Raw genomic sequence first — 26,621 nt, 5'->3', positions numbered from 1 at the left:
TTATTATTTTTACAATATTTTACAGTTAATTGAAACATTTTACAGAAAAATCTGGCAGCTTAGTTGCCAGAATTTTTGTGTTAAATTTACATTAGTTTTTACAACATTATATTGTTAATGGAAAAACAGTACAAGTTATTTTTTTATTCTGGCAACTTAGCTACCAGTTTTTATTTGTATTTTTATTACCGTCTTTCCATTTACAGTAGTACACCGTTAAAAACAACAACCGTCGATTTTACAGTCAAAAACAGTATTAGTTTTTTTCAATTTACAGTAATATGCTGTAAAGAACAACGTAAAATGTATTGTGTTTTTTTTTATTAATTTGATGGGTAGTTTGCTGTAAAGTTAAGTATTTTTATTTAGACAAAAACATGTTTGGAAAGTATGATAATATACTGTAATATTTGTTGCAATATTGGATACTATGAAAGTTTAAAATGTATGCATTTTCACACAGTACATATATTTTTTCTGTCAAAATGAAAAAAAATCCATTACATTTAGTGAGAAAATATTAAGCACTTTATTGACACATATCATTTCCAGGTGTTTGCGGGCCAGATAAAATGATGTCGCGGGCCACATTTGGCCCCCGGGCCTTGAGTTTGACACCTGTGGTCCAGCACTATCCTAAATATTGTCTGAATAGAAGACATTGAAAAATCTACTGAATCCTTTCCTGAACTGTTCTTGCAAAGTTTGAAGTATAAAATGCTCCAAAATGTCGAGGAGGATGAATGATGTATTTGGGATGTGAATCCTACGACTCACGATTCGATTTGATGCCAAATTTTGGGGTGACGATTCGATTCAAAATCGATTTTCAACAACACGATTTTTGCAACATGTTATTTGGTCTATAAATTCTAGTAAAACCTTTTCGACAGAAGCTCCTCTTGCTTGCTGACATATATATGCAGCGAGCAAAGACAGTCTAAATAATGTGTTTTTCAAAAACGATTCTTGAAAAATTTGAATCGGATCAGAATCGCAACTTAGGCGTTTGTTTCCAATTATTTCTGTCACTCTGTATAATTATGATTCAGAGGTAATGACATGCTTCTAGGAACCTCACTATCATGATCTGTATGACATTTTTTCAGTTGTTGTGTTGTTTTCCCTGCGATGAGGTGGCGACTTGTCCAGGGTGTACCCCGCCTTCCGCCCGAATGCAGCTGAGATAGGCTCCAGCACCACCCGCGACCCCCGAAAGGGACAAGCGGTAGAAAATGGATGGATGGATGGGTGTTGTTTTCTTGGGTTCTGTGTTTCTTCCTGGCGAGCGCTCGTATTTTTGTTCCACTTCCAGTTTTGTTTATGTCTGGCAGTGACTTCACCACTTCAGTGCTGTTTCCCCACATCTGCTCTTGATTAGTGATCAAGGGACTCACCTGCCTCTGATCACTAATCAAGAGAGTTTATCCGTCATTGTCGCCTTTCTTGCAACACTGGCTTGTTTGTCTATGGTCACTAATTGAATTGAATTGAAGCTACATTCATAGTGGGTGGCACGAGGATCAAAGTGGGTGAAGTGTCTTGCCCAAGGGCACAATGGCAGTGACTAGGATGGCGGAAGCTGGATTAAAACCAGGAACCCTCATGTTTCTGGCCAGCCGCTCTATCATCTGAGCCACGCAGCGTGTGCCTTTGGGTGTTTTTGTTCATTAAACCAGTGTTTTTCAACCTTTTCTGAACCAAGGCACATTTTTTGAATAAAGAAAATACGGAGGCTCTTCCTGTTTTTGTTGGTGTTTTCCTGTAGCAGCTTCACGCCTTCCTTTGAGTGCTTCCTTTGCCTGACCTGCTTTCTATCGGCAAACAAGACTATTTCAGTTGTGCGGATGCTTTGCTTTTTTGCGGGGACATTGTTGATTGTCATGTCATGTACAGATGTACTTTGTGGACGCCATCTCTGCTCCACATGCTGTAAGTCTTTGCTGTCGTCCAGCATTCTGTTTTTGTTTACTTTGTAGCCAGTTCAGTTTTACTTTCGTTTTGCATAGCCATCCCTATGCTTCATTGCCTTTTCCTTTCCGTTTTGTTCATTTTTGGTTGTGAGGCAATATATATATATATATTTTTTGGTTGTGAGGCAATATATATATATATTTTTTGAGTATATCAGATCATAAATATTTGGAGTTTATGTTAAATGTACTTTTAAATTATAATTGAATTAAACTCACCAATTAAGCCAACTCAAAAATGTTCCTCCTCGTGTCTGCTGCCTGAAGTGGAAGTGCACGAAAATGCTACAAAATAAAAGCACTTCCTCTGTGTGTGTGTGTGTGTGTGTGTGTGTGTGTGTGTGTGTGTGTGTGTGTGTGTGTGTGTGTGTGTGTGTGTGTGTGTGTGTGTTTGTGTGTGCGCGCACATGTGCATGTAATAATTCATATAGACATACACACACAGTATAATAACAATACAAATCTATAATGCGATTGATTCATTCTTAATTTATTCTTGATTCGGTTTAATGATTTGTTCTTTCCAAATAAGACAAAATTATATTTAATCCACTGCGTTTTTAGTAACTGTGAGTTAATTTATTTAAGTCGCAGTTACATAATCTGCAAACAAGTTAATATTAATTGTGGGATCCGAGCCGAGGATGTCGTTGTGGCTTGTGCAACCCTTTGAGACACTCGTGATTTAGGGCTATATAAGTAAACATTGATGGATTGAATTAAAAATAACAACTTGAATAAACTTAAAACGAAGGAAAATGTTACTCACACTCAACATTTTTAAATAAGTACAACTTTTAACAACTTTTTAAGTTTACACTACTTATTCTAGTTCATTATTTTGAGCCTTCGGGTTTACCATGAATTGATTAACGTGGACCCCGACTTAAACAAGTTGAAAAACTTATTCGGGTGTTACCATTTAGTGGTCAATTGTACGGAATGTGTACTGTACTATGCAATCTACTAATAAAAGAAAACAGTGTATACAGCACAGACACTCGACAACGGCACTATATTTGCAGATTCTAATTATTGATTTGCAAAAAAATATGATGGGACCAATTAGGTGTGTTGTCTGTCTATCTGTGTTGGCCCTACGATGAGGTGGCGACATGTCCAGGGTGTACCCCGCCTTCCGCCTGAATGCAGCTGAGATAGGCTCCAACGACCCCCCGCGACCCCAAAAGGGACAAGCGGTAGAAAATGGATGGATGGATGGTTGAAAAACATTGCAATAAACCTCGTTATTCCTGTCTCTGCATCCTGGTGTCACGCCTACTACCGCCATACGAGTTCCTGACACTCACCTTGTGTAATGGGAAAGGGAAAAGAGCCTTTGCCAAACTGTTCCAAAGCTGGAAAGATTCAGGGTGTCGAGTTCGCCCAGTAAGTGTTCTTCCATGTGGAACTCATCCAAACTTAATTCATGCACCTCGCTTTGTGCACTTGGGAACAGAAAAGGGCTTCCCTGAACTGTTCCCAAAAAGCATTTGGGATTGTTTTGTACTCTTACGCAGTGACATGAGGTTGACAGGTCACACATTTAGCAAACATAACGGCAACCAGCAGTCAAACTGACGCATGTAGAGAGATAGTGGGAGGGGCTTGTGTGATCCTATTAGATGTTAATCTTCTGTCTGCAAATCCACAGCCGCTCAAACTTGGGCCCTTGCAAAACTCTTTTAACTGTCGGCCGTGTTGAGCAGCTCAGACCCCAGATCCCCAGGCCTTAATCACACCCCCGCCCCTTCATTGCCAAGTGTTTGGATAATGCCCAATTAAATTAAGACCTGTTTCTTCCTTCCTTCCCCACCCAGTTGCCTGGATTAATCACACTTGTTTGATAGTCTTTAATGGCTCGCACCCGCGTGCGTGTGTTTAAAAATCCAATTGAGGATTTGAAATGCGATCGTGTGCAGTGTTGAATCCAGCTTTGATGGATTTATGCAAAAAAACAACCAAAAAACATGGCGTCCATCCATTGAGACACAAACTAGTACATAATACACATTTTTATTTTAACAAGTCTCACGCTTTTATGTACAGTGCTTCTTGATTTCACCTTGTGCAATCCCTGCGAATCAGCATGTGAGGGTTGGAACAAGCGCCTGCTTTGCGTCGACAAACAGAAACCACCTCTATAAACGTCCTATAATGAACTCCAACACAACATACATACAAAAGAAATCTACTAGAACCACCAGAAGGGAAGTCGAGACTCAAAACACTCAAAAAAAATATATGTGTACTGTAATTATTTCATACTGTAAGATCTTGACATATTGGACTGTAAACAACACCTTTTAAGGAGACTAATTGTATCAATATGTATCAATGAAATAATTTTCTGAACATAAGGGATGTAAATATGGCTTTTTTTCCAGTTTACTTTATTGATTAATTATTATTTTATATATATATATATATATATATATATATATATATATATATATATATATATATATATATATATATATATATATATATATATATATATATATATATATATGGTAACTTTAGTATGGGGAACATATTCACCATTAATTAGTTGCTTATTAACATGCACATTAGTAACATATTGACTCTTAATTAGTCATTATTAAGTACTTATTAATGCCTTATTCTGCATGGCCTTATTATACAAGCAGTAAGCCATTAACTCAGAGTCTTCCCTCAATAACCTCAGAATGATTGCTTATTAGTAACCCTAACCCTAACCCTTATATCTTCCCCTAGTGTCCAAATAACTCTAAATTAAGTCTTTGTTAATTAGAATATGTTCCCCATACTAAAGTGTTACCATATATATATATATATATATATATATATATATATATATATATATATATATATATATATATATATATATATATATATATATATATATATATATATATATAGTCAAGGTTTCTGTGGTTTATCCGTTATACAGTGCTCAATACCGGGGTAGAGCGGAATATACGTTAGGTCAGAAAAAACACAGAGGCTATATCATCCCTACAAGCCTGTTTCACAGGTTTAATCCCCTGACGAGCAGGAAAACCTGCGAAACAGGCTTGTAAGGATGATATAGCCTCTGTGTTTTTTCTGACCTAACGTATATATATATATATATACACACGTATATATAGACATATTCATTTATTTATTTTCAAAGTGTTTATGGTAATTAATAAATGAACAGGGAACATGGTCACAATCATGTTAAAACGATTATATGCAAGCATTTTTAATGCTTAAATCAACATGCAGTTGTGTGCAAAACTCTAAACCACCACTAGTTTTGTTGTTTTGTTGATCTCAGCGGCTATGTTACCATAGTAACATTAAAAGTAAGACACACACAGGATTACGCTAAAACACACAAAAACAACTTTAAAGCGGGTTGGCGACTGGGCTAAAAAAGAAACTGGTGAGAATCTGGAATAAAGTGCAAATACATACATTTATTTTCGCCATTTGTGTGGTTAATGGTATTATTTTGTCATCCCCCATGAAGCAGGGAGTAGGCTGTTAATGAAACAAACAAAAAGCGTTGCTAAAACAACAAATCTAATGGTGGCTTTCGCATTGCACCGTAGTTCGACTCCAAAGCATCACAGGTCTTCGTCCTCTTCCTGGTCGCCGCCTCACATTACAGCGCACTTCTCCTCGGCTTTGGTCTTGAGCTCGGTGACGGTGGCCGACGCCTTCTCCTTCAGTTGGTCCATGTCCATGTTCTGCAAGTTCTGAATCTGGCCCATGAGGGAGTCCTTGCCCTCCTCCTCCGTGGCGTCCTCGTCCACCATCTTGAGCAGGTCATCGGGCACGTCCACGTCGTCGCCGGCCATCTCGATCATGTTCTCGTCCTGCTCGCTCTGTAAGGGGAAAAGGACCAAAAAAACGCTCAGAATCCATTAGAGTATTCACATGTACCATGGATGAGAACCACATCTGGTACTTTTTAGCACCAACTGAATCCCGCAGGTGCAGAATCCAACAGTGCCATGCAATCCCTACCTAGCTTGCGCGTGACGTCACACCAGTTTGCCGACTTTCTTTTGTCTTGGCAATCACTCCAGCAGCACTGAGAGCTGACTCCGCCAAACAACCTCTAGGTAATTTTGCAATTTTTAATGCCAACAAAGAAAATGACTCAAAAACGCTCCAACGTAAGTGAAATAAGGCTCCACATTTCCAAAAATGCGGTAGCTTGATGCTAACATGTAGAGATGTCTGATAATATCGGACTGCGATAATATCGGACTGCCGATAATATCGGCCGATAAATGCTTTAAGATGTAATATCGAAAATTATCGGTATCGGTTTCAAAAAGTACAATTTATGACTTTTTAAAACGCAGCTGTACGGAGTGGTACACGGATGTAGGGAGAAGTACAGAGCGCCAATAAACCTCAAAGGCACTGCCTTTGCGTGCCGGCCCAATCACATAATATCTACAGCTTTTTCACACACACAAGTGAATGCAACGCATACTTGGTCAACAGCCATACTGGTCACACTGAGGGTGACCGTATAAACAACTTTAACACTGTTACAAATATGCGCCACGCTGTGAACCCAACTCCAAACAAGAATGACAAACACATTTCAGGAGAACATCCGCACCGTAACACAACATAAACACAAATACCCAGAACCCCTTGCAGCACTAACTCTTCCGGGACGCTACAATATACACCCCTGCCCCACCAAAATTAGGCATAATAATGTGTTAATTCCACGACTGTATATATCGGTATCGGTTGATATCGGAATCGGTAATTAAGCGTTGGACAATATCGAAATATCGGATACCGGCAAAAAAGCCATTATCGGACATCTCTACTAATATGCAATAGCTTCGCTATTAACTTGCTACTTTTGATTGATTGATTAGCATTAGTGTTTATACATGGTGCTTCGGACACCTCCAAATTAAGATGCACATTATTATCAAACAGCTGGTGCATAATAGTTACAATACCTACAGTATTACCACTTTGTAGGGTGCAACAGAAGATGAGACAGCAAAGACTGAAATAATCAACATACCATGAACTATACAATACTGACGTCTTGGACTTGCAACTGTACTTGAGACTCAGACATGTGATGAAAGTCAGTATCAGAATCAGAATAGTTTTTATTGCCATTGTTTGAGAACGGGTTCACAAACTAGGAATTTTTCTTGGTGCAATCGTGCAACGTAAAACACATACAACACAGAATAGGTAATAAAAAGAACTGCAACTGAGCTATCAGATCTTGTTATTGTTCATGTGCCTGATTGCCGAGGGGAAAAAACTGTTCAGTTGGCGGGAGGTGTGGGTCACTGTGTGAAAACGAGAGAAAACAAAATGAAGATATTAAGGGAATCATGATTAAAGGAAGAGAGTATAAATTGGCCTGCTACGCGGATGACATTTTGGTCTACATCGGACACCCAACATACACGCTCCCTAAATTAATGCAATCATTTGAACTGTATGGTCAACTATCAGGATATAAAATCAATATAGGTAAAACCCATCTACTCTCATATAATTATAACCCACCAGGGGAAATCAGAAGTAGTTACCCTTTGATATGGCAAACAGAGTCTTTTAAATACCTGGGCATTAATTTGCCAAAAGATCTAACAAAATTATCAGAATACAATTATCTACCCATACATAAAAAAATAAAAGATGACATAGCAAGATGGAACTTAATTCCTTTTTTTAGCCTTAGTTCTAGAATTGATTCCATCAAAATGAATGTACTGCCAAGATTGCTGTACCTATTTCAAACCCTGCCAATAGAGATTAACCAAAACCAATTCAATGAATGGGACAAAACGCTATCAAGGTATATATGGCAAAGTAAAAGGCCAAGAGTTCGTCTCAAAACTTTACAATTGGTCAAACAAAAGGGAGGATGGGGTTTACCTTGCCTCCGAGATTATTGTTTTGCAGCCCAGATGAGAGCAGTGATATGCTGGTGCAACCCGTCATACATTGCTCAATGGAAAATTATTGAAGAAGAAATGCCCTCCATCCCCATACAAGCAATCCTGGCGGATAGCAATTTACAGACCCACATAAATAACACTGATAACCCATGGGTGAAATGGACCCTTAAAGTGTGGAAAATTATTATAAAGGAATACAAACTCGAGAGTGATATTGCAGTTCTTAAATGGTGTGCCTATGACACAGAGTTTACACCTAATAAATTAGACTCAAGATTTAAGGACTGGATATCTAAGGGTATAACAGCTTTATGTAGTGTAATGAAAGATGAAAAAATGCATAATTTTGAAACAATTAAAAGGACATATATATTAGAAAACCAAGACTTCTATCGATATTTGCAGTTGCGACATTTTGTTAATATGAAGGTGAAAAGTGTCACAAAGACGAGTATATGTTTGATTGAATTGTTTACAAAAGCCTACAATTCAGAAACTATTGATAGAAGTATTTCATGCTTGTATAAGGGTCTGTTGAATATGAAATCATATTCAACTTCATGTATTAAAATAAAATGGGAGAAGGAAGGAGGGATAACTATATCTGAGGAAGAATGGACAATAATATGGAAATATCAATGGACTTGTACCAGCTCACCCAAGTGGAGGGAGTTTGGCTGGAAAAGTTTGATCAGATTTTTTATTACACCTTCTCAGAAGTCTCACTATGATAACAACTCCCCTGCCTGCTGGAGAAATTGTGGGAATTCAAATGCAAACCACCACCATGTTTTCTGGGACTGCTCCATCATAAAGGACTATTGGAAAGAGATACACCAAGCTCTACAGGATATTTTCAAACGTGAAATACCCCTTGAAAGTAAAACTTTGTTTTTTGGACATGTACCTCAGGACTGGCTGAAGAAAGATAAACACTTAATGAATATCCTACTGGTGGCCTGGAAAAGACCATTACTAGGAAATGGATATCCCAGGATAGCCCAACTTTGAAGCAATGGATGGAAATCACAATGGACATATATAAAATGGAGAAGATAACTGCCTTTATTAATTATAAATTGGAAAAATTTACTTCATACTGGGAAACCTGGGTCAATTATGTCACGCCCCATAAACCTGACTTTAATTTTTCGAATTAGTGATTGTACTGTTAAAAAAAAAAAGAAAAATTACTCTCTATATGTGTACAGGTATGTATGTATGTATACATATATGTATCTGTTTATATATTTTTTAATTATTTTATTTCTGATTATTATTAATGTATTATCATTTATTTTTTGTTTATTCAATTGTTGTATTTGTAGATATTACTTTGTTGTTGTTGTTTTTTTGCTGTTACTTTCTTTTCGGGGGGGGGGGGTGGTGGTGGTGGGTGGTATGGTTGGGATATACACAAAAAACATTTGGACATTTAGGGCAGACAACAGATATAAGATGTATGTGAATATGATGTAATGGATAGGAATGTCTGATGCTGGATGTCAATAAAAAAAAAAAGAAAAAAAAAAAAGAAAACGAGAGAAAACACGAGAAAAGCAGATACAACAACTGGACAGCAGTTGTCATAATCAGCTCATTTTTAAATGTTGCAATAAAAATTAGATTTTATTGTCAAAAACAATCACATGTGTTTTTTTTGCTCCTCTTTATTTTTGTATTTATTTGTTTGTGTGTGTGCAGCATTTTGTGTTTGCCACTAAGTTTGATTTGATTTGAACTCATATTTTTAGCATACACAAAAGTACCAAAAATTGATACCGGTATTGATTCCCAGGTACCGGGAATTGGTATCGTATTGGTTCAAATGGGAACGGTACCCATCCCTAATAAGTACTCATATTACTGTAAGTCGTGCCGTTACCTCCCCCAAGGAGGTCATGTTTTCATTGCATGCTGACAAAATTAAGTTTTACCGTTTAAAATGTTCTTTCAAACATGAATCCTACTGGCAAAATGAAACAGATTTGGCAAGTTCCAAAAAACGGTATGTCTTTTGTTTAGTTTTTTTCTAAACATTGCAACATTTACGATTGTTCCTTTATTTTACCTACAGTACATATGTATCTAAGGCTACGTTCACACTGCAAGGTCGGATGTCCAATTTCGGATTTTTCTAGTGGCCTTTCACATTACCACAAAATTGCGATTTCTAATGTGAATGCAGTCTGACCCGCATGCGGACGTGACGTCATGATGTCGCACGCACTGCAATGTTTACGAAAAGTAAACATGGCTTCCACACTAGTAGGTCTCAGTAATGGCGCGTTTGTGGCAATTTCAAGGATGTTCTGCAATCAAAGTCAACATTTCCTGAACCAAATTATTGCGCGTAGAAGATTAAGAAGAACGAGGACAAGTATTTTGGCTCTCACAGTTTTTATAGGATATTTTATTACGATGTCTGCTTGATGTCTGCTTGATGTCTGCTTGTCTGTGGGCGATCAGTCAGAGACAGGAGTGATGGAACTTTCACGTGAGTTCCAAAAACATATTATTTTCACCTGTTTTCTACTCTGTTATCAACTAATTATTTTGTAACCGTCTATTTTTCGTGAATAATTGTGACGCTTATCGCTTTTTGATGACGTCGTGGTCAGATGAATCCGACCTGAGCGCAGTAACGTTCACATTGAGTCCGCATATATATCCGATTTCCAAGAGGCCCGGGTCGCATATGAAAAGTTTGGAATAGCTCTGTTCACACTGACATGAAAAAATCCGACATAGATCACATTTGGGCAAAAAAAAATCGGAATTGACCTACAGTGTGAACAAGGCCTTTATGTACAATCAATAATAATAATAATAATGGATTAGATTTAATATCGCACTTTTTCTATTATTCAGTGCCAGACTAAATTTCAATTGTTTAATTTTTGAGTAGGTACCTACACGAACCAGGCCAATACTGTACTTTTTTTTGTTAGCAGGATTATTACTAAAAGGATTTTCACAAAACGTTGTGGATGCATGTGGAATGGACCAAGAAAAAACTCACCACAGTGCATTTTGTATGATTTCGGGGAGAAAAAAGTGCTGACCCACCCATCATTTTATTGAACTTTTGTCAACATTTTCAATATTTTCCTTTATTTATTGGAAAAATAATATATCTATTTCAATGGTTATATCTAGTGGTCTGCAGAAGGTTTCTACTTATGAAGGTCTACAATTCAGCAGAAAATTGTTTATCCTGAGTGCCATTACAATTACTTCCTTAAATATGTTTTTGTCAGCATTAAACCTAAATACTATTGAACCATTTTTTTTGTAACATGGGGAAAATAATTGTTTTAAAGACTGTTTTTTTAATTTCCAATATTTTTCGTGAATCACGTTTTGAAATTTTAAAAAAAATTGTGAAATTTAGGAAGTATGCAAAAAGTATTGGTACATTTTTTTGAAATGTGTTTAATGGTGGAGCATGGGACAATAACATACTTAATTTTGGTGCTTATATGCAAGGCCGCCTTAATGCACGGGCTTACCTGGGGTGAAGCCCAGGGGCCCCTGATTTTGATGGCGGATTGCAATGATTGGTGGTTCATAGCTGTCAATCACAAATATCTCAGCTTCATCTGGTGATTTGTGTACTCTCTCTCTCTTGCGTTGTTTTATTTTTTACTTCCTACTCGAATCCACATCACCTGTGTGAGAGACCAGTGTTCTACCATTGAGCTAAAACATAGACATCTCCCGGGTCGCCAGCAGTTGACTGGCTGCTGTTACACTCGTGCAGATTTATTAAAGAACGGACTTATTTTTAAAAGTTTTGATATTTTTGCAATATTGCTATTCTGTTGAGTGAAATCATGATTTTTTATTTTCAAAGTGTGTTTTCGTCGTGGGTGTTGAGTTTAGTGGCGGTGGCGGTGGGGGTGGGGGGTTGTTGAGGTTTGGGGGACGCCTTCAACATCCCCCCCGGCCCTGCTTATGTGGATAAAAGTGCCTCGACATTATTGTCTTTGACTCTATTACCTCCGTCAAAAGGTTATGTGATCAATGGAGCTTGTCTGTCAGTTAAGTAACGCAAAACCTTATGGGCAGATTTTGATGAACCTTTCAGAAAGTGTGATAAGAAACAGTTGATTGGATTTTGGGGGTGATCCAAATCTACTACGTTACCTTACATTTACATTTTGAGCCTCAACTTGGTCCCGCCACCACCCGCAGAGACAAAGAGAGTGGATGACTGATAAGAGGGTTCTCTTGGTTTATTTCCTTCCGACATAGTTATGGTTTTAATGATCCTTTCAGGAAATTTCAGAAATGAGATGAGAGCCAATTATTAGATTCTGGGGTGATTCAGTGTGGATACAGTGTGGCTTAGTCCTGCTAAGGAGGTTAATATTTTAGGGTTACTTTTGGGATGTTCTGTTTGCAGGACTATACAAAAACGACATAAGTCGTTTTCCGACTGTAGGGACTTTTTGGCGTTCCTATAACCTTTTTAGTCCCCAGGCCGTTTTTCGTCGTGTTCTGACATACGGGAACTACAGCCCTCAGATCCTATAACCATTTTAGCTCCTACTCTGAGGCAGGGTCTAAACCACAGGTGTCAAACTCAAGGTCCGGGGGCCAAATCTGGCCCGCCACAGTATTATATGTGGCCCGCGAAAGCCTGGAAATACCGTATTTTTCGGAGTATAAATCGCTCCGGAGTATAAGTCGCACCTGTTGAAAATGCATAATAAAGAAGGAAAAAAACCTATATACAGTAAGTCGCACTGGAGTATAAGTCGCATTTTTTGGGGAAATTTATTTGATAAAACCCAACACCAAGAATATACATTTGAAAGGCAATTTAAAATAAATAAAGAATAGTGAACAACAGGCTGAATAAGTGTACGTTATATGACGCATAAATAACCAACTGAGAACGTGCCTGGTATGTTAACGTAACATATTATGGTAAGAGTCATTCAAATAACTATAACATATAGAACATGTTATGCGTGGCGAAGTTGGTAGAGTGGCCGTGCCAGCAATCGGAGGGTTGCTGGTTACTGGGGTTCAATCCCCACCTTCTACCATCCTAGTCACGTCCGTTGTGTCCTTGGGCAAGACACTTCACCCTTGCCCCTGATGGCTGCTGGTTAGCGCCTTGCATGGCAGTTCCCGCCATCAGTGTGTGAATGTGTGTGTGAATGGGTGAATGTGGAAATACTGTCAAAGCGCTTTGAGTACCTTGAAGGTAGAAAAGCGCTATACAAGTATAACCCATTTATCATTTATTTATTTATACGTTTACCAAACAATCTGTCACTCCTAGTCGCTAAATCCCATGAAATCCTATACGTCTAGTCTCTTACGTGAATGAGCTAAATAATATTATTTTATATTTTACGGTAATGTGTTAATAATTTCACACATAAGTCGCTCCTGAGTATAAGTCGCACCCCCGGCCAAACTATGAAAAAAACTGTGACTTATAGTCCGAAAAATACGGTAATATGCGTTAATAAAATGCTAAATCTTTTCTTTCTAAATATATTTGTTCTTTCTCTTTTGACATTAAAAATGATGTACTGCATGCAATTGCATATCTTTTCAAATTCAATATAATCAAAATCAAAATATTATATTATCATGTACTCCAAAAATATTTTTTGTTAAAATAAAGATAAATACTGTACTTAAATATCTGCTTGACTTATGATTTTACGGTTAAATTCCGCCAACTGAGTTTTTTACCGTAAAATCAACTTTGGAGCTGTTTTTTTTTCATATACAGTAAGACACTAAAACATTAAAAAGCAAGCAAAAAAAACATTGAAACAACAAGATTTTTACGTAAAAAAACAAAACAAATCTGGCAGCTCCGTTGCTTGAATTTTACCGCTAAAACAGTGGTATCGTTTTTCCATTCCATTCCATTTATTCAATTTTTTTATATGCTGTAATAAACCCACTGCTTTTACTGTAAAATTCTGGTGACTGACTGCCAGTTTCAAAAGTACAATTTAAATATCTTTTTTACAGCTTATGTAAAAAAAGATATTGTTAATGTATTATATATATATACATGTATATTCATATATTACTCATTGTTAAAAGCGGCCCTCTGAGGGCAACCATAACTGTGATGTGGCCCTCAATGAAAACGAGTTTGACACCCCTGGTCTAGACTGAGTCCCATAGGAACTAAAATATACGTTAGGTCAGGAAAAAACACAGAGGCTATATCATCCCTACAAGCCTGTTTCGCAGGTTTCCCTGCTCGGAAACCTGCGAAACAGGCTTGTAGGGATGATATAGCCTCTGTGTTTTTTCCTGACCTAACGTATATTCCGCTCGACCCCGGTATTGAGCACTGTGTAACGGATAAACCACAGAAACCTCGACTATAGGAACTAAAATACGTAGGTGTTTGGCGATTGGTTGAACTGACGTTTTTCCTAATCACAACACAGACATTTTTAAAAAGTCCCACAGAGTTGTTTACGAGATCGCAACAGCGACAGGGAAAATGGACACAGCCAGCGATAAACGGACCGACGAGGAGGTCAAAGCTCTCCTTGCCGCTTATTCCACAGGGGAGATTCAGCGGGTAGGGTAGCCTCCGAGGTCTGCATTCTTGCTTGTGTTGTTTCTCTGTTCACTTTTCGCGGGCTGGTTGTTCGTTGTTTTGCAGTGGTGGGTGAGGCGCTAAAGTAATACGTCACAGGGTCGCAGGCGGATATGCGTCACACATGTTTCTTACCAACGGTACCAATATTTTGGTACCGGTACCGGTACTAAAATTATTTCGGTACTTTTCAGTACTTTTTGGTACATTTCTATATAAAGCGGACCACAAAAGAAATTGCATTATTGGCATTATTTTAACAAAAAATCTTAGGGTACATTAAATATATGTTTATTATTGCAGTTAAGTCCTTAAATAAAATAATGAACATACAAGACTACTTGTCTTTTAGTAGTAAGTAAGCAAACAAAGGCTCCTAATCAGTCTGCTGACATATGTAGTAACATATTGTGTCATTTTCCATTCTATTATTTTATCAACATTATTAAGGACAAGTGGTAGAAAATGAATTATTAATCTACTTGTTCATTTACTGTTAATATCTGCTTACTTTCTCTTTTAACATGTTCTATCTACACTTCTGTTAAAATGTAATAATCACTTAGTCTTCTGTTGTTTGACACTTTACATTAGTTTTGGATGATACCACAAATTTGGGTATCAATCCGATACCAAGTAGTTACAGGATCACACATTGGTCATATTCAAAGTCCTCATGTGTCCAGGGACGTATTTCCTGAGTTTATAAACATAATATACATTAAAAAAAAAACGAAATAAGATGTTGTGATGCCAAAAAATATCGACGTAATCATAGTAGTATCGACTAGATACGTGCCTGTACTTGGTATCATTACAGTGGATGTTAGGTGTAGATGCACCAATGGCGTTTGTTTACATTTTGACACCGGTGAGCTACGGTGTGTAGTGAAGCATGTTTAGCTATTCCTCGTCCTGCAGGGATGATCCTTGTAAGAAACATACTTTATTTGTCGCCATGGAGACAAGGATTAGTGATTTAGAAGTAGCTAAAACACTGCAGACTGCGGATGGACGTTAGCCGCTAGCTAGCTAGTCATGTCTTAAAGCACCTCTTCCTGAGGGTGTTTCAGTGTTATAGCTTCACCTTTATCTTTAGTTTTTAGTTCACCCTTTTCTGTCTACACACTGTTTCTGTTTGTAAGTACTCTGTGATTGTGCGCTGCCGAACATGCTCATTTGCTTGTAAACCAGCAATGTCATGACGTGACTTCGACGCGGGTGCGCAGGGGGCAGGGTGTGGGACCGGTACGTTCCAGAGACGGTATCATACCGAAAATGATTAATTAGTATCGCGGTACTATACTAATACCGGTATACCGTACAACCCGAGTCCCCAGCATCCCAGCCATGTGCGAACGTGAAAAGGAAAAGTCCCTATGAGGAAGGGTAGTTCCTATAACTAAACTCGAGTGTGGTAGTTCCTAGAACTGCGTCCCGAGAACTAGAATATGTGAATCCGGCTATAGATTACAGCATGAGCCTTATTTAGGTTCAGGTCTGAGATCTCTTATCTAACTATTTAGGAACTACAGATGGAAATTAGCCTCTGGTGTGCCTACAGTTCAATGCGCTCTACAAACAAAGTAAGACAACAAATATAGGGTGTCCGCCCTGAGATCGGTAGGTCGTGAGTTCAAAACCCGGCCGGGTCATACCAAAGACTATAAAAATGGGAGCCATTACCTCCCTTCTTGGCACTCAGCATCAAGGGTTGGAATTGGGGGTTAAATCACCAAAAATGATTCCCCGGGGCGGCCACCGCTGCTGCTCACTGCTCCCCTCACCTCCCAGGGGGTGATCAAGGGTGATGGGTCAAATGCAGAGAGTAATTTCGCCACACCTAGTGTGTGTGTGACTATCATTGGTACTTTAACTTTAACTTTAAATAGGCCGGATGATTTGACCTCTTCACCTCTTGTTGTTCTATCCTCCGTATACTTTCGATGTCATGGTCAAATAGCCGCGTGCGTGGGCTTCTCGGACGGGTGCTGTAACGTTCAACCAGCCAGATTATCAGCAGCCGCGGTCTAAATATAACTTAGCACGAGACCCTAATGCCATTAGAGAGAACGGCAACTTCCTGTTTCCACGCGGTTATTCTGCGGGAATATTTTATCGCTTCCAAGCCTGCTTTTGTTCCAATGGTGCGAATCTATTCAAAAAAAATGTCACCTCGTTAGCCTTTGTGGCTTGGCATACAATGCAAACCTGATTGGAGCAGGATAATTGTATTTATACACGCGGTGTGCTTGCAAAGCAGAGACGGCCATTGTTGATTCACACAATCGCGGCACTGTCACCCTCAACAACCAAGGCCGCTAAACATGAAATAAAAACACACATTTTAATAAAAAAAATAAAAAACAACCTTTTGTCCTAAACTGGAATGCTTCATTACAAGCAGGACAAACAGGACGCATTGATAGGATTCAAAGGCCAACATACCTTTTGTGCTCCTTCCATGGCTACTAAGTGTTCTTTAATAGTCCCTTTTTTTCCTCCACACAAAAACAAAACGCTATGCAGTGAAGTAGAAGCTGTGTGGTCACACGCTCAAGTGATCCCAGGACACCTGCTCAGTGGATTTTTGGCTTGATAAGACTCCTTGTGGGTCACATGGGTCAACAGTTTCCTGTCTAATCTGGTGACGCACTGTGCACCACCTCTTGGAATCAGCGAGAAGCTCTCCGATACAATAAACTACATGTTGCACGGGTTATTCATAATATTTCATTATATATATAAATATATATATATATATATATATATATATATATATATATATATATATATATATATATATATATATATATATATATATATATATATATATATATATATATATATATATATATATATATATATATATATATATATATATATATATATATGTCAATCCTAATTCTAAAAACATATATTGTGAATAATTATGCAAATTGATTATAGTAACACAAGACCAGTGATTCTCAAACTGTGGTACGCGGGCTTCATCTAGTGGTTCGCCAAATAATTACTTAATTAAACCACACTGTTTTATTTTCCTATAGAGGCTTAGCTTTATTTACCACACTTTGAAAACCCTTGCTATATTTTTCTATTTTTTTATTTTATTTTAATTTTTTTGTATTATTTCATCTTTGCTATGTTACAACCCATACTCTTTGTACTGTATTTAACAAAATAAAACCGCATTATAATTATTATTTATAATATTTAATTTTATATATATATATATATATATATATATATATATATATATATATATATATATATATATATATATATATATATATATATATATATATATATATATGTCAATCCTAATTCTAAAAACATATATTGTGAATAATTATGCAAATTAATTATAGTAACACAAGACCAGTGATTCTCAAACTGTGGTACGCGGGCTTCATCTAGTGGTACGCCAAATAATTACTTAATTAAACCACACTGTTTTATTTTCCTATAGAGGCTTAGCTTTATTTACCACACTTTGAAAACCCTTGCTAAATTTTTCTATTTTTTTATTTTATTTTAATTTTTTTGTATTATTTCATCTTTGCTATGTTACAACCCATACTCTTTGTACTGTATTTAACAAAATAAAACCGCATTGTAATTATTATTCATAATATTTAATTTTATATATATATATATATATGTCAATCCTAATTCTAAAAACATATATTGTGAATAATTATGCAAATTAATTATAGTAACACAAGACCAGTGATTCTCAAACTGTGGTACGCGGGCTTCATCTAGTGGTTCGCCAAATAATTACTTAATTAAACCACACTGTTTTATTTTCCTATAGAGGCTTAGCTTTATTTACCACACTTTGAAAACCCTTGCTATATTTTTCTATTTTTTTATTTTATTTTAATTTTTTTGTATTATTTCATCTTTGCTATGTTACAACCCATACTCTTTGTACTGTATTTAACAAAATAAAACCGCATTATAATTATTATTTATAATATTTAATTTTATATATATATATATATATATATATATATATATATATATATATATATATATATATATATGTCAATCCTAATTCTAAAATCATATATTGTGAATAATTATGCAAATTAATTATAGTAACACAAGACCAGTGATTCTCAAACTGTGGTACGCGGGCTTCATCTAGTGGTACGCCAAATAATTACTTAATTAAACCACACTGTTTTATTTTCCTATAGAGGCTTAGCTTTATTTACCACACTTTGAAAACCCTTGCTATATTTTTCTATTTTTTTATTTTATTTTAATTTTTTTGTATTATTTCATCTTTGCTATGTTACAACCCATACTCTTTGTACTGTATTTAACAAAATAAAACCGCATTATAATTATTATTCATAATATTTCATTATATATGTATATATATATATATATATATATATATATATATGTATATATATATATATATATATATATATATATATATATATATATATATATGTCAATCCTAATTCTAAAAACATATATTGTGAATAATTATGCAAATTAATTCATTATATATATATATATATATATATATATATATATATATATATATATATATATATATATATATATATATATATATATATATATATATATATATATATATATATATATCAATCCTAATTCTAAAAACATATATTGTGAATAATTATGCAAATTAATTATAGTAACACAAGACCAGTGATTCTCAAACTGTGGTACGTGGGCTTCATCTAGTGGTACGCCAAATAATTACTTAATTAAACCACACTGTTTTAAAATAAATAAAAGTTTGGATGATAGTATAATAGACGGCAATATTGCAAAAAAAATGGCAATATTGCACAAATCTAATCTGCTTTTATGATGAAAAATGTGATGTGGAAGTTGTGGTTATGGTATTAATTTATTTCGACCATGCATAGTTACAATTTGGTGCTTGACATATTTCCAGCTTCTCATTAGAACACGTTCGAAAAAGGAGTAGGAAGAAGCAGAGCTTATTCAATAACACCATTTTTCTGGTTCATATAATTCCTAACACATTTTGTATGGTCACTTCCTGTGTTCAATCCGTAATACTAACAAATAAATAGATAAACGGGAAGTGGGTGCTCAGTTTCAAAATAAAGGCGCATGTGTTTTTGTACTTTCATCCTTTTTTAAGAATCCCCACCCTTTTCTACAAAACGAACCGTTACTGTAGTCCTGGTTTTAGGATCGTGTGAACTACGGATAACGGAGCGTGTTTACCTTAGGCAGCCTGTACTTTTCCCTCAGGCACACCCTCAGCGTCGCCCTCTCGGCTTTCTTGTGCAAGAAATCCGCATCCCTCTCCATCCTGAACACAAAATATGATCAAAAATAAATCACTGTGCACATTGCAAAAAGTCAGTGTTCAAAAACAAGAAAAGAAAATACAAAAATTAGGGGTGTTTTATTTGAACTAAGCAAAATTATCTGCCAATAGAACAAGAAAATTCAGCTTGTCAAGACTCTCCAAAACAAGTCAAATTAGCTAATCTCAATGAACTCCAAAATACTTTACAATAAGTATATTCTCACTAATAACAAGTGCACTTTTCTTGGTAGAGCACTTTTTGCTCAATATGTAGAAAAATATTCTTAAATTAAGTAAATGCCAGTGCCATTATCTTGACATAATGATATGCGCTCGGCATTACATTTCTTGAAACCAGCAAACTTATACTAAAAACGAATTTATTGTTCTTAATGGAAAGGCAACAAGGCAATCGCTTGTTACTCTCTGGGTCTCATAACCGCTCAGGCAAATCATATGGTCTAAAAAATGCATTTTTCCATCGACAACATGACATAATTGCGCCAAGTGCGTGCTCTTTCAGTCAATTAGTGTGCATATATACAGCCCGGCCAAAGGACAAAATTCTTTTAATTGTAATTTTGAAGAATTTACCTGAATGTGCATGAACTATTTCTGTTCAAAATTGTTTGAAATGTCAAATGTTAAATGTTTAAATATTAACTGTCAGTTTACTGTACTGTGCCAACTGTACTACTATAGGAGGACGTATGTTCTATTGTTTCATTGAAAATAAAACAGCAAAGTCCATTTGGCTGTCATCTGTTTTGATTATGAGACACAATTGTGTCAAAATCATGATTTTTTTTTTTCATGCTTGAAATAAGAAATTATTACTTTAAACAAATAGTTTTATACTTGTGAGTGTTGATGACACAGCTTTGCAACAGTTGATATTCTAGTTTCAAGCATGTTTTACTCAATATAGGTCATCAAATCTCAGCAACAAGCTGTAATATCTTACTGAGATCATTTAGGACCAAAACCCTTAAAACAAGTAAAACACTCTAACATAAAATCTGCTTAGTGAGAAGAATTATCTTATCAGACAGAAAAAACGCAAATATCACCCTTATTTGAGATATTTAATCTTACTTGGATTTCAGTTTTTGCAGTGCAGTATTGTACGTCACAGAAATGTTTTTACAAAAAGTCTGGACTGTGTCATTACAGTATACAGTAAATATTGTTTATCACTGTTAGGTGGATCTGTGGTTAATGTATTTCCGCATCATAAATCAAATACATACATAGCTTAAAAAAACATGTTTACTGACTTCTAAATACATGTCTTCCCATTATGAGATCCCTCATAAAACAACAGCCTTTAGTCACCTTTACACTCTTCTAATCCTATATTGTAATGCTGCTGAGTCTGAGCCAATCAGGGGCCATGATACTGAACAACACACTCTGATTAGTGTGGTCTCATTTGGTGGCCAATAATACTGTAGTATTGATATTTTTAGCTCCTTTAGCCAGTTTAATACTTAAAATGTTTCATTTAGGACAATTATATGCTAAGAAAAAAACAAAAAGTCTGCGAGAGTGAAGCCGCAAACATCAAAGACGCCTGGGTTACATCAGCACTTTGTTGTTCTCCAATGAGAAGTACATATCTTCAATTTTTTAAAACAACATATATTCATTTTAAAAACATTTCTGACATTTTTTTTTTGCTTTGTTTTGATTGCACCTTCAATTCAATTTCAATGATTGCAAAAAGGTTTGTACGATTTTTAAATAAATGTATTTTGTTATCATTATATAATTGTTATTATTATGATATATTTCATTGTGTGTATGCTCCAAAGCATTCACACATACGGTTTTTCTTCTTCTTCTTCTTCTTCTTCTCCAGATTTTGGCGCGCTCTACCTTCCACATTTTTCAACCGATTCAAACCGTTCCAACTTCAAACTGTTCAGCCTATTCGGGAATCACGGGATTTCCCTTGACAAATTCCAAAAATCCCCAGATTTCCCAGAATTCCAGGTTTTCCGGGACATTTTTCCCAGTCAAAATGAATTTGGCCATTTTTCAAAATTCCACCATTTCCACATTTTTCAACCGATTCAAACCATTCCACCTTCAACATATTCTACTCATCCTGGACATTCCCAAAATTCCCAGTTTTCCAAACCCCTATTTTCATCCTTTTTTCTGTCAACTACTCTTCCCACATTTTTCAACTCACTTCAACCGTTCTATCGACAAAACATTCCTCTTAATCAGGACAAAAAACAAAGTTGCTTTTTGAACTGGAAAAATTCCCGGTTTTCCCGAAATTCTAGGAATTCCGTAATACCATTCATCAATTAAAAATTTTACTCGAACGTTTTGAAAAATTCCAACACCAACTATTCAGAACATTCAAGTTTTTTTTTTACCATTTTGAAAAAAATTCTCTCTTTTCCCGGAATTCTCAAATTTTCTCGAAATTCCCATTGAATTGAATGTGACATTTGTCAAAATTCCTCAACTCCTAAATTTGTCATCTAATTTAAACAGTTTCAATTTCAAAATATTCAGCCTGTTCAGGAATTATGTGCTCTCCTTCAACAATTCTAAAAAAAAAAAAAAATCCTGGATTTCCTAGAATTCCCAGTTTTTAAGGGACATTTTCCCCATTCAAAATGAATTGTCCATTTTTCAAACTTCCACCATTCCCACATTTTTCAACCTATTCAAAACCATTCCAACATCAAAACATATTGCATTCATCCTGGAAATTCAAACTAACACTTTCCTAAATCCCAAAACAAATTCCGGTTTTCCTGGAAATTCAAACTCTTCAACATTCAAACTATTTTTTACATTCATGCTACATTCTGTCAGCATTTCACTTCAACTTCAGCATTGGAGCATTCACACGCAACTCCTTCAGGAATTGCCTCTTCTAGTTATTATGTCATATTTGTTTATAATTATAAATTTATAATTAAACCTAAAAAAATAATGATGATATTCCAAAGTAGCAAAACAACAAATCCATGCATTAATTTTCTACTGCAAAAAAAAAAAAATTAAAAAGTATTTGACATGGTTAAAAAGTAGTCTTTAAGTCATGTGATCCCAGGTTTGATGGGTATGCTTCTTTCTTCGAGGTGAGTACTTTCTCCCTGGATTGGGATTATCAGACCCGACTAGGGAGGAGCACATTTGAAATCACGGCAACACAACCCGATTTATTTTTAACACACTGGCTGTGTTTCTTGATATGTTACAGTCGGGAAAGGATTCACACAACACCATTCCTGGGTGGATCTTGCGTGAGAGGAAGAGGGGGGGGGGGGGGGGCTAATAATTTTGCCATGCATTCTGTTGAAAATGATGGAAAGCGCCACTCTACATAGCAACTGGCGCTGTGGTCAAACTTGGAATTGCCACAAAACACATTTCAAAAGTGGACAGTGCACTCCCCCTAATTTGTCATGTTTCATATGTCAGGTAAACCAGGACGAATGGGGCCCTATAAATCCCCTTCCTACTGTATTTAGTATATTATTAGAACTGTCATGTTTTTGACATATATCCTACTGTTCTTATTGATTAGTTGAATTGTGTGTAATGTAGTGAACATGAATGCATAAAAAAATGCACGTGAAGCATTTTAAAGAGAGGCGGATAAATCTTGTTACGTAATTCAGGCTCCATGCTGCAAAATCCCCTCTGCCTCCTCACGAACACGTCATTTTTTGTTAGCAATTTTTTTTTTTTAAATGATGCAATACTTCATGTTTTCCTTTTCAATTTCTAGATGCGCACATGACAATTGGCTGAATACTTTGAATATGTTTTGCAGGTGTGCTTAATCTGCTTGACTGTTCATGTTATTTTTGGTGCAAATGCACAATTTAAAATCTCCAAATTGACTTTTTTTCCTGTTTGGATCTGTTTGGAAAAATCATCCATGATTGCAGGAAAGTAAACGAATACAAACACAGATTAAGGGACAGATTATTGATGTCCGCACTTTGCCAATGCAGAATCTGCAAAAAATGATCAGGCTGCTATATTGGACATCCTGTTCAAGATTTAAAAAAAAAAAAGACATTTATACAAATCGATGTGAGGAGGAAGAGTCCATCAGAAAAGCAACAACCACCAAGGTCAATACCGGAGGTCAACCTGTGCGAATCCAACATGGAGGAGCGTCCATGTTTACTTACTTCTCCTCCACCACCTGTTTCTGGTACTCCTCGTACTCCTCCCGTGTCATCCCCGCCGCCTTGGCCGGGTCCGTGGGGGTGGCCTCCTCCTCCTTGTCGCCTCCGCCGCCGAGGCCAATTCCCGACAGCGGGTTCCCGATCATGCTCTTGATCAAGAAAGCCATGGCCACTTTTTGGAGCGCGTTAGGTTAGGTCGATTCGTACGCTTTTTGCTGCGTTCCCTTTTAGCTGGTCCAATCCGGCGCTTTGTAGCTCTCTAGCTAACCTGCTGCTGGTCTATGCAGTCAAGGACACACTGATGACAAGCAACACACACACACACACACACACACGTACACACCGCGTTGTGTGCTTCAACCATAATCTGGATTTAATCCCCGAGCTCCACTATACTAAGAGACAGATGGCCTGTTTCCTATTTTTGAATCGGGCAGACCTTTAGGAGCGTTGCATTGCTTTTATTGACGTGTGCACCCTTTTATTTTTGGGGCCCCCAAGCAGCAAACACGTTTAAAGATGGACTGCCGTGCCCGCGCACCGGTTGCTTGTTTGTGTTAGCAGAGGACGTGCATCTTGCACTGCAGAGAGGGAGTGGCGAGAGAAGCGGGATTACGGTCTTTTTTATCCCACTGCCGCCATACTGCATGCCGTGCTCTTCTTTAGGGGGAGAAGATGATTGACAGGTAGTGTTGTCCCGGTACCAAAATGTATTTCGATACTTTTTGGTACTTTTCTAAATAAAGCGGACCACAAAAAACTGCATTATTGGCTTTATTTTACCCAAAAATCTTAGGGTACATTAAACGTATGTTTCTTATTGCAAGTTTTTCCTTAAATAAAATAGTGAACATACAAGACAACTTGTCTTTTATTAGTAACAAAGCAAACAAAGGCTCCTAATTTAGCTGCTGACATATGCAGTAACATATTGTGTCATTTATCATTGTATTATTTTGTCAAAATTATTAAGGACAAGTTGTAGAAAATTCATTATATTATTTTTCACACACACACAAGTGAATGCAAGGCAGAATTGGTCAACAGCCATACAGGTCACAGTGAGGGTAGCCGTATAAACAACTTTAACACTGTTACAAATATGCGCCACGCTGTGAACCCACACCAAACAAGAATGACAAACACATTTCGGGAGAACATCCGCACCGTAACACAACATAAACACAACAGAACAAATACCCAGAACCCCTTGCAGCACTAACTCTTCCAGGACGCTACAATAAAGACCCCCTATCGCACCCCCCATCTCAACCCCGCCCACCTCAACCTCCTCATGCTCTCTCAGGGAGAGCATGTCCCAAATTCCAAGCTGCTGTTTTGAGGCATGTTAAAAAAAATAATGCACTTTGTGACTTCAATAATAAATATGACGGTGCCATGTTGGCATTTTTTCCATAACTTGAGTTGATTTATTTTGGAAAACCTTGTTACATTGTTTAATGCATCCAGCGGGGCATCACAACAAAATTAGGCATAATAATGTGTTAATTCCACAACCGTATATATTGGTATTGGTTGATATCGGAATCGGTAATTAAGAGTTGGACAATATTGGAATATCGGATATCGGCAAAAAAGCCATTATCGGACATCTCTAATTTTAAATAAACGAAAGAAGATGTGATGCCAAAAAATATTGACGTATTCATAGTAGTATCGACTAGATACGCTATTGTACTTGGTATCATTACAGTGGATGTCAGGTGTAGATCCACCAATGGCGTTTGTTTACATTGTGACGCCGGGGAGCTACGGTGTGTAGTGAAACATGTTTAGCTATTCCTCGTCCTGCAGGGATGATACTTGTAAGAAACTTACTTTATTTGTCGCCATGGAGGCGAGGATTAGTGATTTAGAAGTAGCTAAAACACTGCAGACTGCAGATGGACGTTAGCCGCTAGCTAGCTAGCCATGTCTTAAAGCACCTCTTCCTGAGGGCGTTTCAGTGTTATAACTTCACCTTTATCTTTAGTTTTTAGACCAAAATGCGTCCGTTCTCCCTTTTCTGTCTACACACTGTGTCTGCTTGTAAGTACTCTGTGATTGTGCACTGCCGAACATGCTTGTCTGCTAGTAAACCAGCAATGTCATGACGTGACGACGACGGGGGCGTGGGACCGGTACTTTTCAGAGGCGGTGTAGTACCGAATATGATTCATTAGTATCGCTGTACTATACTAATACAACCCTATTGACAGGTGAGCGAGGGAAGGAGCATACCTGTCACTGTCAAGTGATTATGTCTTGTAGTATTTGATTATGAATCAGATCATCATATCTCAGTGATGGGGTGGGACACTAGAAGCTTTTGTATCTTCCTGCTTCTTTTTGGACACATACAATTTTTTTTTTTAAATGTATTTTAATTTTTTTTTTTTTTGGATTACGACATTTTGTTTGAATTGTCGTATTTTCAGTCTGTTGTGTTCAAAATAAATTATTTATATGAAAAAAGGTATAAAGTTAGGGATTCCAAATAAAGTTTAAGGTTAGATGCGGTTTTCCAGCTAGGGCGTCAAATTAGGGTCGAGGTATCAAGTTAGGATTTGAGTTTCTACAAAACCCAAAACTAGTGAAGTTGGCACGTTGTGTAAA

The 26,621-nt window shown here is 36.7% G+C and overlaps 1 protein-coding gene and 1 long non-coding RNA gene across 3 annotated transcripts in view; one reads left to right on the top strand and one right to left on the bottom strand.

Annotated features, from left to right (window-relative positions):
* LOC133638559 (uncharacterized) overlaps nucleotides 1–26,621 on the top strand; it is a 66,171-nt gene that overhangs the window by 5,619 nt on the left and 33,931 nt on the right. Inside the window, exon 4 of one of the 2 annotated variants that reach the window (XR_009823645.1) lies at nucleotides 3,081–4,339. The exons of the other annotated variant lie outside the window; for it this stretch is intronic. This is a non-coding gene — a long non-coding RNA (uncharacterized LOC133638559). Of the gene's footprint in view, nucleotides 1–3,080; nucleotides 4,340–26,621 lie in introns of those variants that run through there. 2 annotated transcript variants of the gene reach the window in all.
* On the bottom strand, nucleotides 5,403–24,330 carry cplx4a (complexin 4a). The gene is made up of 3 exons (XM_062031300.1): nucleotides 24,009–24,330; nucleotides 19,749–19,836; nucleotides 5,403–5,833 (listed from the first exon to the last, which is right to left on the bottom strand). The coding sequence occupies exons 1-3, from the start codon at nucleotides 24,170–24,172 to the stop codon at nucleotides 5,606–5,608; spliced, it is 480 nt and encodes a 159-aa protein (XP_061887284.1). The 5' UTR covers nucleotides 24,173–24,330; the 3' UTR covers nucleotides 5,403–5,605.

The sequence above is a fragment of the Entelurus aequoreus genome, linkage group LG21, assembly GCF_033978785.1.
Source record: "Entelurus aequoreus isolate RoL-2023_Sb linkage group LG21, RoL_Eaeq_v1.1, whole genome shotgun sequence".
NCBI classification, from domain to species: Eukaryota; Metazoa; Chordata; class Actinopteri; order Syngnathiformes; family Syngnathidae; genus Entelurus; species Entelurus aequoreus.
This window is presented reverse-complemented; position numbering and strand designations above follow the sequence as displayed.

Excerpts from the sequence above, each read along its gene's own strand:
- cplx4a (XM_062031300.1), bottom strand. The coding sequence starts at position 24,172 with ATGGCTTTCTTGATCAAGAGCATGATCGGGAACCCGCTGTCGGGAATT. Across the intron at positions 19,837-24,008 it reads AAACAGGTGGTGGAGGAGAA|GATGGAGAGGGATGCGGATT; the intron begins GTAAGTAAACAT and ends TTTTGTGTTCAG. Across the intron at positions 5,834-19,748 it reads AAAAGTACAGGCTGCCTAAG|AGCGAGCAGGACGAGAACAT; the intron begins GTAAACACGCTC and ends TTCCCCTTACAG.